The 16,858-nt window shown below is 34.0% G+C and overlaps 1 protein-coding gene across 1 annotated transcript in view; it reads left to right on the top strand.

Moving 5' to 3' along the window:
* The window catches only part of LOC125922358 (transmembrane protease serine 11G-like), a 53,805-nt gene that overhangs the window by 20,749 nt on the left and 16,198 nt on the right, over positions 1–16,858 (top strand). Inside the window, exons 2-5 of the mRNA XM_049630021.1 lie at positions 5,641–5,762; positions 7,620–7,738; positions 10,775–10,842; positions 11,479–11,639. Of these exons, the coding sequence (XP_049485978.1) occupies positions 5,641–5,762; positions 7,620–7,738; positions 10,775–10,842; positions 11,479–11,639 (470 nt within the window). The remainder of the gene's footprint in view (positions 1–5,640; positions 5,763–7,619; positions 7,739–10,774; positions 10,843–11,478; positions 11,640–16,858) is intronic.

Here is a 16,858-nt window from a genome sequence, read left to right as displayed (position 1 = left end):
CTCTAGCAGTAACAAACCTTTCTTTCAATAGTTCTTTCTGACTCAAGAAAGGCTTTACCTCATTTTCTTTTCACATTTCAAATTTAATTTTTAGAAATAAATATTTCCTTGTGGTTAGATACAGTGACAGTAGAACTTGTTCATTAGAAAATATTTGTAGCTAATACATCTGTGCATGCTTCAATGTTCAAAACAACCCCTGCCTTCTTGTGGAGGTCAAAATTTGTCATTAAACAGCAGTAGGAAGAGAGATGATTAAGGATAAATGATGCTTACTTGAAAATATTAATAAGAGCAAGAAAATGTACCAACAAAACTGAACCGGTGTTGGCCAAAGTAGTATGGTACTTCTCTGGCCAGTCACCTTCTCTTCAATAACCCAATAAGCCAATGGCCTATGCAACTTTTTGGTCCCCATCAGGTTTTAATTGCCTCAATACTCTAAATTTTCTTTCAAGGGGGACACCTGGGTGTCTCAGCCTGATAAGCATCTTACTCTTGATTTCAGCTCAGGTCATGGTCTGATGGTTTGTGAGTTTGACTTCCATGTTGGGCTCTGCACTCTGTCAGTGTGGAGCCTGCTTGGAAGTGTCTCTCCCTGCCTCTCTGCCCCTACCCGACTCGCGCGTGTACGCACACATGTACACACACACACTCACTTTTACACACACACTCCCTCAATTCAAATAAACTTAAAAAAATTAAAATTTCCTTCAAGAAACAGCTTCTTATAGAACTTCATGCAAATTTGCATTCATGAACAGAACTCAATTATCCCCTTCTGAACTCTTATCAGCTAAAATACCAGTTAATTATGACATTAGTCAACTTTTCACTTATGAGACATTATGTCTACCTTATTTGCATAATGTGGAGTTATAGAAACAAGACACAGAGCTTGTCAGAACACGAAAGATAAAAGAAAGCTCAAATCTTTTCATTTAATCTTTTTCACAACTTGTAGTATTTCTACTCATATCACAGATTTTATGCAAGTCTCATCATATCTGGTGGTACAATTAAAATCATCATCATCACTGCTAAGCCACTGTTACTATGATAATAACACCATCACCTCCTGATACTTACACAACAACAACTTTCTTCCAGAACTGTTCTGTCTTCCCTAGGCAATGGGTTAAAACCCCAGCCAGATGATTCAATTATCTTGTCTGAAATTTTCTCATATCCATTATTGTAATTCTTCCCCTTATGGATTCTCCAAAATGTGTTCATCTGATAATGCCCACTTCTGAAACTAGGGATTACTCTTGAAAGCTCTGGTAGCCCTCCTTATCTCAAGCTTAGACTCTTATCTGCTGGAACTCTCCCTGGAGATCATCAGGGCTTTTCTAGGCTCCTAAGGGGCTTCCCAGTCTCTGCATAGTTTCTGGCCAGTGTTGTCACTCAGATTCCAAGGTCCTGGGCACCAATTCTCACCTCTTTCCTTCATGAGGGGCACATCTACCATCCAGCACATATTTTCTACCAGTTCATTCCATCTCATCTATGTACAAGGATATCTGCTTGATATCCTTTGTCTGCTACTTTTGATAATAAAAATAATAAAATAATCAAAACTCCTAAGTCTTCACTAGGTTTTAGTTACTATCCTAAATGCTTTAGGTATATTAACTCACTTAATCCTTGCAATAATCTCACAAGATAGGTATCATTACCCACATTTGGTAAAGGGAACCTGAGGCACAAAGAAGTTGAAGGACTGCCCAAGGTCCCACAGAGGAGCCAGGATAAGAAATCAGGTAGGCCAGCTGCAGAGCCCACATCCTTAACTACAATGAATAACCTCTTTCAGAGACCATGAACCCTTCAAGTCATGTGGCCATGGCTGTGGCAGAAAGAAAACCCTTTATCTCTCATCTTTGAATCACTGAGGGACAATATTATGGTTATATAAAATGTTTAAAAGCTCCAGGAAAACAGTAGATGGTAGGAGAGCTATCTAATGGGAAGGACCTGAATATGTACCTTGGTAAAAAATTGTTACATTGAAAGAAAATGGCTGACACTGATAAGAGCAAGGAGAGTTCATTCCCTTCTGCTGAGCTTTGGTTAAGAAATACCTCCCCATGAGACAGTCTGGATAATGAGCCACTCAGAATGTAACCAAAGGGGGGGGGGGGGGAGGGATCAAAAATGCTTTGACTTTTTGTGATTGACCTGTTGAATGAGTAACTTTTGTCACTGCTCATCTTTGCTTTGGCATAAACACTTCAAAGGTGAGGTCACTTTAAGTGTTTTTGTTTGTTTGAATGTCAAGGTTTCTCTAAGGCTGGATTTTCCTACACTACACTGAATCTGTTTAGTCATCTGGCTGGGATAGTCTGACCAAAATTCAATTCTTTGAATTGGAAGGATTAGGGGGAAGGAGAAGCCAGGAAAGCAAGAGAAGGAAAGAATTGTCCTTTAGAGATTTTTAAGTGCAAAATTTATAATTGTATCTCTATCCCACATAAATGCTTAAGATCATTTCTCCTCCTACCATATTTGAAGAAATTAATCTCTTGCAAGACTTTCTGCTGAAAAGCGTTTTCTTGTTTTTTGGGTTTTTTTTTTTTTTTTGTCACAAATAGTTTAGGGCTGCCTGCTTTTTTATGACACATAATTTTGTTTAGTAGACAAATATTTGCCAAGTACCTATGAGGTACAAACTCCACCAATCTAGAACAGCCAGTGATATTTCATCAATTTTTAAGTTAAAATTAGATTAGTACTGAAAAAAATCAGGAAGAAAAATTATTTTATTTTTTAAAAAAACATTTAAGAATACATTTTAGGGCATGTCTACATAATTAACAAAATGTACTCAGAGTGCCTGAGTGGCTCAGTCAGTTAAGCATCTGACTTCCACTCAGATCATGATCTCACAGTTTGTGGGTTTGAGCCCTGTGTCGGGCTCTGTGCTGACAGCTTGGAGCCTGCTTTGGATTCTGTGTCTCCTTCTCTCTGCACCCCCCCCCCCCCACTCCACTCATGCTCTGTCTCTGTCTCTCAAAAATGAATGTTAAAAAAAAATTCTAAATAAAAAAACAAAGAAAATGTACTCACACAATTTTTCAATATGACCCGTATGTAAGACTATAATTCATTCTTAGTGATGTTTCTGGTGTTAGAAGTAAAACAGTTCAAGGAGAATTTTTTTTTGAAACTAAATTGCTTCCTTATGAATGGTTTTCCATATCTGACTCAGAGGAGAGGAAAGATGGGTCCAGCATTTTCAAGCTTTAAAAAATTATCATGGTTAAAATAAATAAATAAATAAAAATTATTATTTTTCAACCACTGTTTCCTCCAAAGAGAAATCATTAGTCCTTCTCTGAAATTGTCTTAGAAATACTCTACAGCTCTAGGAGCAATTTGATACAATGCCATCCTTCTCTATAAGACTATAAGTTCCTTGAGAGGAAGATCTATTGAATATTTTTCATTATATTCCTCTGTTTTGTACATAGCAATGTTCAATAAATATTCACTGAGTTAACTAATGAATATATGCATTAATACATGCATTAATTAGGTATATCTATATTCTCATTCATAAATTCTACTTTCTCATGTATATCCTTGAGAAATCCTTGTCTTTGTTTATGTTGTTCCCTCTGTCTGTGGTAGACATCATTCTCACCAGTTCCTCCTCCTCAGCCTCCAAGACCCTGTTCAAAGGATAAGTTCTCTAAGGCAAAACCATTTGTATACACTCATCTCTCATTGCTGATTGGACATAATTCCATTATGGTATTTATCTCTTGTATTTTAGTAGTTACTTAATGTGTTGCTAGGTTACACATTCTTGAAGATGAGACTATGTCTTATTCACTTTTGAATCCCAAGCAGAAAGTGGCACACGAAGAAACTTGGTAAATGTTAACTGAATGAGTTCATGATTGCCCATGGTCTTCTATTAATAAAGGCAGTGAATATTTTCATCAGCTCTTTCCTTGCCCAGCTCTTCTAAAGATACCTCAGATGTTTGTAGATTTTAATACTCTTGTCTTGCTACCAACCAAAGAAAGAGTGGCAAGCCAGAGTAACTTTAGCTCCTCCCAGAAACACAACAAAACTCAGAACCAGTGCTACCTGAGATATTTATTAGAGCTCAAGTTGATGGTTCTTGGGTGAGGAAACTGCCTCTAACTTCTTTGTGAAGATACAAGGATACAGAAATATCCCCACTTTTTCCAGATTGTTGATGCCAAAAGGTACCCCAAGGTGATATCTTCAATTATTTAGTGCTGATCTACTTTCCACTTTACCACAACCATCCACCGATCCAGGGAAGGTAATTCTTTCTTCTGCTTTTACATGTGTAATTTTAACAGAACAAGAACCGGTACCTTTAACTTTCAGAGACATATTCCTGCCTAGTTCTCCCATGAATGAGATGTTCCTGGACAAGCCATGCCAGTTTTATTCTAGACTGTCTCAATTCTGTAATTATCCAGATTTAGCCTTTAGATTTTGGGCCCTGACTCTGGGATAGGGACAGAACTTTGTCACATCCCCCTGCCTCCACACTGTTTTTCCAAAATATCTGTCATTTGCATACCACTTTCATGCTTTTTGCCATATTTGCATACTACTGGTACTATTATTGTCTTAATATTTTTGTTTAAAAATATTATTTACTCAAGTAAATATGGCCTGTTTTATCCAATATCATCTATTAAAAATCACAGGTCTGAAATCGTATAGCCCTATGAAATAGATATTCATCAAACCAGTGGTTCTCATACCACGAAGTTCCCGGGTCCAAAGTCCTGAGCTATAATTATTTATTTGTTCATTATATTGATGATCTCTTTTTTATCTACCGATTATTTCTTCCTTATAGCTCTATTGTTTTTCTTCAACCTGTCCTATTCTAGATATTCTTCATATGCATTACAGGTTACTTGTCATATAAATCAGGATTATGGGATTAAGTACAGAGGTCTGAAAAAAGCCCCAAAAGCCAAAGTCCTAATTCCAGTTCCCCCAACACCCAACTTTAAGGTTTTATTATTATTATTATTATTATTATTATTTATTTGAGTATTATTGACACACAGTGCTATATTAGTTTCAGGTATATGACTTAGTAATTTGACAAGTTTATGCATTTTGCTATGTTCACCACAAGTATGGCTACCATCTGTCCCATTACATTGCTATTACCATATCATTGATTGTATCCAACTTTGAGCCTTTAGTAATCACTTTGAGCCTCTGTTGGGTTTATGCTAGAATGAGAAGAGTGACCCAGATGCTCTCATTATTTGAGGCTTTTTGGATGTGAACCACATGAGTGAAATATGTTTTTAGTTCATTTAACAAAGAAAAACATATTTCAGAAAATCTAGCATGATGGACCAGGAAGTATATGAAACAGTAGTCAATTGCAGTAAAATTCTGACTTTCTAAAATCAAAATATAAAGTCAAATGTCAATCAGTTATATTTTTCATTAACAGTATTTTGGTATTTTTTCTATTTTTTATAGAACAATATATTTAATGTACTAAATGTAATATGAGCTAACCATGAATTCTAGAGAAAAAAAATTCTATATCAAAACTATGAAAAACTAAGATTTTAGTACTTAAGTTCTATTTGACTTTAATATACAACTCTCTCTCAAAAGGCCAGCAACACTGGGTAGAAGGACAAGTTCACTGAAACCATGGATGACTGCCCTTATTGTCACAGCTGTTGTGTTGGTTCTATCAATAATCATCGGTCTCCTTGTGTATTTTTTGGCATTTGGTAAGAATATACCTCATTGTATTATTTTGAAAATTTCAAGAGCCACTCAATTTATTTCAAAGCCTAATATTTTCTAATATTATAGAGTGCAATTTTAATTGCAACAATAATTTTCATAAATCTATGCATACTTCGTATGAAGCAGTATTAATTTGCATAAACTTATCTACATTTGGGAAATGATTATCCTTTATGTATAAAAATTATTTCTAGCATTTAAAATTTGAACTGGTTCATATAATATTATCTCTTGAACAATGCAATACATATTATTATATGGCTTAATAATATTTAATGTACTGAGGGTAAAATTTATTTTAGTAGCAATTCTGACTTCAAGGTTAACTTATGAGGATATATTATATTCTGTCATTATCTAATTAACAGCTTAAATGTATGAATTATTACTAACAGGTAATAATTTTATTATGAAACAATTGACAACCACATAACTCTGAGAATGTGTGATCTTAAAAATAGGTTAGAAATACTTGCAACTCATGTACAATAAGGGGTAATATCCAAAATATATAAAGAACTCAAATAACTCGAAAACAGAAAGCCAAACAATCCAATTTAAGAATGGGCAGAAGACCTGAATAGACATTTTTCCAAAGAAGAAATACACATAGCTAACAGGCACATGAAAAGGTACTCAACATCACTAATCATCAGGGAAATGCAATCAAAACCATGATATCACCTCACACCTATAGCATGACTATTATAAAAATGACAAAAAATAGAGGTAACCAGGGGGCTCAGTCAGTTAAGCATCTGACTCTTGATTCTGGCTCAGGTCATGATCTCACGGTCGTGAGATGAGCCCTGCGTCCGGCTCCGTGCTGGGCATTGAACCTGCTTAAGATTCTCTCTCCCTCTCCTTCTGCCCCTCCCTGTTTGCACCCTCTCTCAAAAATTAATAAAATAAATTAAAAAAATAAAAAGACATAAAATAACAAGTATTGGCAAAGATGTGGACAAAGGGAAACCACATACACTGATAGAGTGTAAATCGGTATAGCCACTATGGAAGACAGTATGAAAGTTCCTCAAAAAATTAAGAATAGATTTACCATATGAATCAGCTAATTTGCTTCTGGGAATTTATCTGAAGAAAACAAAAACATTAATTCAAAAAGATATATGCACCCCCAAGTTCACTGCTGAATTATTTACAGTAGCCAAAATCCACAAAAAACTTTAGTGTCTATTTATGGATGAATAAAGAAGATGTGATTATATAGATACACACACACACACACACACACACACACACACACACACACTATGGATTACTACTCAGCCATAAAAAAGAAGGAATTCTTGCTATTTGAGACAATATGGATGGACCTTGAGGGCATTATACTAAGTGAAATAAGTCAAACAAAGAAAGATAAATACTATATGATTTCACTTTTATGGGCAGTCTATAAAAGCAAGCCAAATACACAAAACAAAACTCATAAATACATAATGCAGATTAGTGGTTACTCGAGAGGAAGAAGTTATCAGAGGGGAAGTTGGGGATGGGCCAAAAGGGTGAAGGGGGTCAATTTTATGGTGACAGACGATAACAAGACATTGTGGTGATCACTTTGGAGTTTATACAAATATCAAATTATCATTTTGTACACCTGAAACTAATATAATATTATATGCCAATTTTACTTCAAAAAAAAAAAAGGGAAAGAAAAGAAAAGGTTAGAGAGAGGTTTTGGCCACAGCTATTGAATGTTTAATTCCCAATAGTTCATCAATTATAGGATTTTTTTCTATGTTATCCCCTCTACTTCTGATATTTATACAACTCAAATGAACTAAAGCAAAAACATCCATTTTTGTTCTCCCTTCCAGATCAGAAATATTACTATTACCAAACCTCCTTCCAGATCCCCAGTATTCAATATAATCCTGAATTTTCAGTTGAACACTCAAAAATTAGAACAGACCTGAAACAAAAAGTCAATAATGAGGTAAGTCTGGCATCATTTCTACCAATAATATTATTGTGAAGAAGGTTAAAATAAAGTAAGAGATGATTGAACCTATACTGGGATTGCCAGATAAAATACAGAATGCTCAGTTAAATTTTAATTTCATATCCTCCTGAAAATATATTTCATTCAATATTTTAAACATGCCTATACCTTAAATTGAAATGTAACCACATTTTTGTTTGCTAACTCTAGCAACTCTAACCGATATTTTAACAGGAAAATTGGAAAAATACCCTGGACAAAGAATAATTGCATCAAAGACTAAATAATAGAAGCCCAACAGAAAAATTAAATAGCTCAAACATAAAAAATGAAATTATTAGAGTTATCTGGAAACATAACTCAATCATTCAGACACAAACATTACCATGTATCAATTTTTAACCACCTAATATATTTATGACCCTCATACATTTCCCACCAGGCAAGTTATACTAAACATTTATTCCTGAAAATACACCACAGAAACATACAGACCATTTCTTCCACTGAAGACTTCAGTTATGTACACAGCTCCTATTGTGCCTAGCATTGACCAAAGATGATAGATCATTTTGCCAGCTTTAGACATATTTCTTTCTTCATTTCCTCAACCAAAAGTAAAAACTGATGAAATGAGTTGAAGGTTACAACTGAGTGGGATTGACATGTCTTTCCAAAAACACATCATAAGGAAATTTTGATTAAGAAAAAATAATCAGGGCAGGGTATATTTTGTTATAGGAAGCAAAATATTAAATTACAGTCTAAGCATTGAAGTCAGGACATCCATATTCATATCCAAAGTTTAATTTTTGACAGACTATCAGCTTTGATAAAGCTCCTTGACCCCTCAAAGTTTTAACTACAAAACAGGTATAATTTCACCTACCTCCCTCAGTTATTCTGAAGACTGGTTTATGTTGTGAATAAAAAGTATGAAAAGTTATGTCCAAATAAATGTTAGCATCTGTTTCCTGTGCTCTCACAGAACTTTTTATACACCTCTGCTAAAGCACTTACCACCTTGTTACAACATTATTATTTTGTATGGCTTTGTCCTTCTGAATTTGTGAGGGGCTAAGTCTACTAATTCTTATATTTCTGGTGCCTATAACAGTGCCTGTCATGTGGTGGGACTATAAAAATACACTTCAAGGAGATGACTAGTAAATAACGCACTAGAATTGGCCCTCTCCTCTAGAGTATGAATGGAGACAACATAATTAAGGGAAGTACAGTAATTTAAACCAGAAGTTGGCAATTTTTTTCTGTAAGTTACCAGATAGTAAATATTTCCAGTTTTGCAGGTTATGTGGTCTCTTGGCAACTATTCAAATCGGTCACTGGAGTGCAAAAGCAGCCATAAGATAATATAACAAATAAGTATGGCTATGGTCCAGTAATACTTCTTTATGGACACTTAAAGTGGAATTTTGTTAAATTGTTAGTTGTCACAAAATATTCTTCTTCTGATTTTTTTCAACTATTCAAAAAATGGGAAGACCATTCTTAGATGGTTGTCTAGATTTTTCCTACAGGCTGTAATTTGCTGACCCCTGATTTAGACTATGAGTTATAGTTCTAGGAAATATTTTCCTAAAAGAAATTATTAAAACCAGTACCTAAAATGAATTTTAGAAACTTTTTGTGGAGTTCAATAATCTAAATTGTTTATATTCTCAATTACCATGGGTAATACATGGTTCACAAAGCAGTGATTTCAAAAGAAACAAGAAAAAATAATGAAATTGGAAAGAGAATGGAAAGAGGCAAGCAGAAAATTTATGATTATATATAAGATATGTAAGTATCATATATAAAGACATATTAATGTATGTAGAAAATCTGGAAGTACATAACCAAAAATACAAATAGCAGGTTCTCTATATGGTGACTTAGAAATTATTTTAATGCTTTTTGCTGTATTGCTTGCTTTTTATAACTTTTTACAATGAATATGTATTTGTTTTCTCAAATAATGTATGTATGCTATAAAAATATTTCCTTAAAAACCAAATGTATGTATGCTATAAATGTATGTATGCTATAAAAATATTTCCTTAAAAACCAATTTTCCCTTTATAATCAGTTAGTAGGAAGACACATGGCCATTCATTTTTTTGCTATTGATTTCTCAATAAACATGCTCACTAATCCATCCAATATGATATGGCATGGTACTTCACCAGAAAAGAACTGATAAATCAAATTAACTGCATGAAAAGCATTTGTTCAACACAGACCCAGTTTCAATATTTGCAGCTCTTCAACTTTGATTTGGGAAACTGATTATTGAGACTCAAGTTCACTTAAGGTTTGGCAAATGGTCAGTCTTTTTTTCAAGAAGCCAAATTGACAAGTTAATGATAATAAACAGGTTTGTAAAAGCATAGATTCTTTAATAAGCTGTGGTTTTAGTAAGAAATAATTTATTCTAGGAATTTATAGTACAGAGAAATTATCCCACAGAGAAAAGTCTAAAATGACATACAAATGGCATATGTAGTCTTGTCTTTTCTAAGTAATTATTTCATGCATTTTTTCTTGATGAATATGTTTTTTTAGGAAGTACCTGATAAATACACATTCTGCACCTCTCCTCCATTTGCCACAGGATCAAAACATGGCCTAAAAATTTCACTAAAGCCTACAAAACTGATTCTTCAATCAATGATGATAGCTGAGCTTTAATGATAATGACTATACACATCAAATTTTCAGAGAAATTCAGTCTCAGCACCTCCATCCCTATGTATATTTTATATTGGCTACTGAAATATCTAGCTTAATTCAACTCTTTATATCAGCCATCCTTGATCATGTGACAAATTGTTCAAAAATCAGCATCCACTTATAAGGATGACCTTTATGACACCAGGACTGTGCCCAAATGAGCTTTCTGAGATTAGTTGCAAACTTAGAAGTAAATGCTATAACTGCAGATTTTACACAGGCATTTTTGTGATATATTGAAATGTGTGAATTCATATTTTAAAAGTTCTTTACTGTTGCTTTTTTTTCTTTTTTCAGATAGATCAGATATTTCGAAGATCCAGTTTAAATCATTATTACATCAAGTCTCATGTTGTCACTCTCAGGTAATCACAACTAATTAATTTTTATAATGAAAAGACAATTTGTATTATTTAGTTATTTTTCAATTGTTCCATTTGTGGACAGGATCTAAAAATCTCAGATTTAACAAGAGCACAATTTTTTTTAATATTATTACATTTAATTGTTATTCTTTGTATAGAGTACCTATAGGGAGAGGATTTCTTAGTTTGGGTATTGATACAATATATTCTACTGGTTGTCCTCTTAAAGACTTGCATTTTAGTTAAAGATTCTTACAATCCTTAAATACTCTTCTCAGTTTTGCTTGCTTTATTTTTTAACAATAAATAGATATTGTGAATTTTTAAAAATCAAGAAAACATACACAAAGTTGATGGATTTGACAAGTGTTTTTTGATGTATTTTTCCAGAAAAAAAAAAATGTAGAACTCTCAGATACTCAGCTTTCTCTGAATATGATCAAGTTACACAAGGAGGGAATAATTCAGGTATTAACACCTATATGACACAGGAAGGAGGAAAAATCCATGACAATAAAATACATAAAATATTTATGTTGATTTTCTTGAAGATGTAACTAATATTTAAATACTAAGGTATAAAATAATCACAACTATAGCTATGACTTCACTCATTGTGGTGTTTTTCTTTTTCAGGTCAAGTAATGATGGTTTGAAAACAGATGTATTGCTTAAATTTCAGTTTGTTTCTAACAATGCAGACACAATAAAAAGGCAAGCTGACAACATTTTGCATCAGAAGCTGATATTAAATGACAGCTTCTTGAAGACAGATACTTCATTACCTCATCTTAGAGGCAAGAAATATCATTTTCCTTCCCTTGTTAGAGTTTATCATTTTAGTAATATTCTCAACTACAGAGAAAAGTTTATTTCACCATAAAATGAAACCACTTTTCATTTTTAAATCTCTCCTTTACTTAATAATAAACAAATCCCCACACAATCGACACCAAATATTATCTTCCTTTGGTTAGTATAGAAATAATTATGAAACATAAATTATACTATAACCCAAATATAATTTTTTTAAAGTTCTTGGTGGAATTGTTTGAATTAATTAAGCATATATGAGATAAAAACCTACATTCTGCTACTGATACAGTAATCTATAGTGCCTGGCTCTTTCTGCTGCAATATTTTCTTCAATCTGAATCCAGAATGTAAGAGTGGTATGAACACAGAAATCATGATATGTGGAACACAAACATAATTTGGGCTCCTGTGAAAGGAGACCTGGCTCTTTTTCTGCCACTACAATAAGCCTTCCTACAGCATGCAGGATAGGACTGGCCTAGGGCCATAGAGGAAACAGAATAAGAAAAATGTCAGACCCTGATGATACCTATCTCTGGCATAAAGGCACCGTATCATTTGCAACACAGGCATAATAAGGAACTAGGTGATAAATGTTTGGGGTATGAGACTAAACAAAGCTCATTATAATTCCAAGGTTATTGTTAGCCTCATATATATTAACTTTGAAGTTGTCATATTTACAAGAACTTATGTAAGCTATGATACGAGACTCTAAGGCTGACAGATAATTAAGTTACTAATAAGTATTCCCTTGGTATCCCTCCCCCCACCCCAAACTGTTCCAGAGCACTAGAGCAGATACATTATAATAAACTAACAGAAGAGAAACTTGTATTTGGTTTGGCAAAAGTCAGAAAGAAAAAAAATAGCTTGAAGAACTTTGAGTCTCTGTGAGTAATGGCCAACATTCAGTTCTGTTTATCATGCACATAGAACAGAGTAGACTGAATCCAATGTGCTGGGCTTTAGATAGCAGAGACAAGACTTCCTGCAGAAAACATTTTGTTAAGGATATAGGTACATGTGAAATTTTGACTTTTTAAAAAAATGTGACTTAATCTTGAGCTCCCATGAAGCCAAATGTTAGAAATTTAAATTCCATCATTTCTGGATCTATCTGCCCACCCCGACCCCCACTTTGTGGGGTTAGGGCACTTAGGTCCTTCACAGTGTTGCTGGATCAGGATGGGGATTGGTCTATTCAGGGATCTCCTGGTGAACCATCCATCACCAGATCTTCAGTTGCCTATCAAAGCAGGATCAGGATGGGGATTGGTCTATTCAGGGATCTCCTGGTGAACCATCCATCACCAGATCTTCAGTTGCCTATCAAAGCAAGTTACTTTTAAGACAATCCTCATTCCCATGCAAAACTCTTCTCAGATTCATCATTCATCCTGAGACTTCGGTGTTTACTGAGGGTGCTTAGAAATTAATTTGTACATATTTTATTTCATCTATCTTTGCAAAAGACTGCCATTCTTGAATATTAGAAATGTGTCTTCTGTAGTTACAACCACATACCCAAGATTAGCACAAAACTCAGCATAGGGCAGGACGTTGGTATTTGTAAAATGTTCTATCTTTAACTGTGTAAACTAACTCAATCTCCTGAAAGTGGGCATGAAACATAAGCAGTCTTAAAATCAACAATCACCACAGAACACTGAGGAAACTGGAATCATTCCTTTTTCCATATAGACTTTTAGAACTGCATGAAAATACAGAAAAATTTTAAAAACAAAAGCTGAGTTTCATAGAGTAAGAGAAATCATTTCAGTATATATAGTAAAAAGAAAAATGCATGGAATGTATTCTAGGAGACACTGCAGGTGGTAGTGGGAAGAACCTTAGACTAGAAATCAGGAGACCTGTGTCCCAGAGATAACCATGGTAGTGCAGACTTGGGTCAGTTGCTAAAATGGTCTCAGTTCCTATTTTGCAAAATGAAAATAGTAGCAACTGTGAAATTTATCCTTTGGAAAAACTTTAAAATGCTTTGAAAAGTATAAACATATTAATGTAATGTATTATTTTATGGACTTTCTCAGGTATCTTTAGCAACACTGATCCTAGGAAGTTGGGGAATTGATTAACTTATCTCTTGAAAAGGGTATCTGGAAAGCTAAAACACACACATAGCCCCCAAACACAAATATTAGAAGAGTTAGTTGGCTAATATCTTGAGTCCAACAAAGAAAAAACAATGCAGAAATATATTAGGTTTAATTTTACAAAAGTAATTTATACAGGATCACAATAAAGCTCAAGGGGAAGCTTTGAGTGTAGCTTTCAGAGTTAATAAAGTACAAGTTTGATAATAGTTATCTATGTATATCTCATTTTTAAAAATTGCAGAATTTAAAGTGCTCATGCATAATTTGGTGAATTTTTTTCTAAAATTTATACCCTTATGAAATTTCTTCTCATTTTATACAAGTCAGAATACTCTCCAGTGATTCTAGTGACTAGATTTTTGGGGAAAAAGGAAAGAAGAAAGAAAAGGAAAGGAAAGAAATGGAAAGGAAAGGAAAGGAAAGGAAAGGAAAGGAAAGGAAAGGAAGAAAGGAAGGAAGGAAGGAAGGAAGGAAGGAAGGAAGGGAGGGAGGAAGGGAGGGAGGGAGAAAGGAGGGAGGGAGGGAAAAACAATTAGTTGGAAGAGAGAATTAGCTAATATTGCCAGTGTCTCAAGAAAGTGTACTTTTAGTCACTGATTTTACTCTAAACCTTTCATGAAATTATTAATTCTTTTATGATCCCTAATTATGCCTCTATTTCTGTTTCTTTTCATCATATAAATATATACAATATAAAGAAAAATTCATGGAATTTACTTGTAGGGAGGAAAAATAATTTTCCCTTCATACTTCTGAGTTCTTGATTATAATAAAAGACTACTGTAATAAAAGATGATTAACAAGAAAAAAGAAACAAAAGTTTATTAACATGATGTACACATGGAAGTAAAGTAGGGGAAAATGAGTAACTCAAAGAGGTGGCTTTGAATTTGGCTTTTATAGCATCTTCATCAAGGAACAAATTTGTGAAGAAATGAGAGAACAAAGGAGAGCAGTTTTAGGCTTTCAAGGACAGAGATAAGGGCTAGTTAGTAAAAGTGTTATAAAGATTCTTCTGGTGCCTTCTCCAGGCTGATAGGGTCTAAAATTATCTCTAGGAATTAACCTTTCTCCTTCCTGGTAGAGAGAAGAAGAGGGACACCTTTGTAAACTTACGTCCTGCCTTTAGGCAAATAGAGGAAGGGCAAGAGGAATTTCTTGTATCTGCTTTTTCTCACTTACCTTTGATTCAAAATAACTCATATACCAAAGTGACATATTTTGGACTAGCATAATCTGATGCTCCTCACACTCTAGGAGAGAATGTAAGTGGTAGTCTTTTTTTTTTTTTTTTAATCATTTAGGTCAGTTATGGGTTTTTTTGCTTGCTTTTAAAATGCATAAACTTTGCCTCTCTTTGTGAATTATCTCAGATCAAAGCCAAATAGCATGTGATATCACTTTTATTCATTCATACTAGTGTAATTTAAAAATTTTTAACATTTTAAAATCGTTTTCTGGTCTTAATTTTTTCAGCCAGTAGGGCTTTTCCCTTCTAAATTTAGTATTTAATATATTTCATAGCAGTTTTATTTAGCATAATAATAAGTTAACCAGAAGATTTACCAGTAATTCATTTAACCCCTTTCATGCCTTGTTTCTAATCAAACACTATATTATCTTTTTTAACCAGATCCAATATCTCACCCACTATTGAAATAAATTTTATTTTAGGTAGGAAAGTGAATAGTTAGAATAAGAAAGAAATCACAAATCACAAATTTTAAAAAGCTAATATACTACATATAGAATCCAGAAAAAAAGGACATTGTTTTTATTAATTAGTTTCTTGGTATGTCTCTGTAATACCTCACTGTTATCCCTTTACATTTTTTTGACTGCATATTTATTCTCTGATTACTTCTTCAAATGACAATGCTTTTAATATTCTATAAGAAGAATAGAAAAGTAATTCAGACTTTCTACTGGGATGCTTGACTTTTAAAAATATTTTGAAATAAGTATAGATTCACAGGAGGTTGCAAAGTAATTTATAGGGAAATCTCATGCTCTTGCGCCCTTCCCCCAGCCTTTGGTAAAGTTAACATCTTATACAACTATAGCACAACATCAAAGGCAAGAAATTGGCATAGATAAAACCCATAGAGCTTATTCAGGTATCATAGTTATATATGAACTCATTTGTGTGTGTGTGTGTGTGTGTGTGTAGGTGCAGCTCTATGCCATTTTTTTTTAACGCTTATTATTTATTTTTGAGACAGAGAGAGACAGAGCATGAACAGGGGAGGGGCAGAGAGAGAGGGAGACACAGAATCTGAAACAGGCTCCAGGCTCTGAGCGGTCAGCACAGAGCCCGACGCGGGGCTTGAACTCACGGACGGTGAGATCATGACCTGAGCCGAAGTCGGACGCTTAACCGACCAAGCCACCCAGGCGCCCCAGCTCTCTGCCATTTTATCACATATGTAGCCTTGCATAACCACTACCACCATCAATATATTCAACTGTACCTTATTGCATTGTCCTTGTGTTATCTGGACACAGATATAACTATACCCATCTCTTCCACCCATCCCTAGCCTCTGGCAACCACTAATCTATTCTCCATCTCTATAATTATTTAATGAATGTCACATAAACCATACATTTTGTATCATTTTGAACTTGACCTTTTCCACTCAGTGTAATTTTCTTGAGGTTCATCCATGTTGATGTGTGTATCAATCATTTGTTCCTTCATTGCTGAGTAGTATTCCATTGTATTCCACAGTTTGTTTAACCACTCATCCATTGACTAACATTTGGGTAGTTTCAAGATTTTGGCTATTACAGTGAAGCTGCTATGAACATTGGTATATATGTTCCTATAAGAATAAGTCTCCATTTTTCTGGGATACATCCAAGAGTATATTTTTTGGGTTTATAAAAACATTTTGAGTTTTGAAAGGAACTACAAAACTACTTTCCAGAGTGGCTGTACATTTTGCATTCCCATTGGCAATGTATAAGTGACCCAGTTTCTCTGAATCTTTGCCAGAATTTGGTGTTATCACTATTTTTCATGTTGGCCTTTCTGATAGGTGTATAGTGATATCTTATTATGGCTTTAATTTTATTTT

This window comes from Panthera uncia, chromosome B1, assembly GCF_023721935.1.
Source record: "Panthera uncia isolate 11264 chromosome B1, Puncia_PCG_1.0, whole genome shotgun sequence".
NCBI lineage: Eukaryota > Metazoa > Chordata > Mammalia > Carnivora > Felidae > Panthera > Panthera uncia.
Note: the sequence above shows the minus strand (reverse complement) of the source record. Positions and strands in the feature narration are given on the sequence as shown.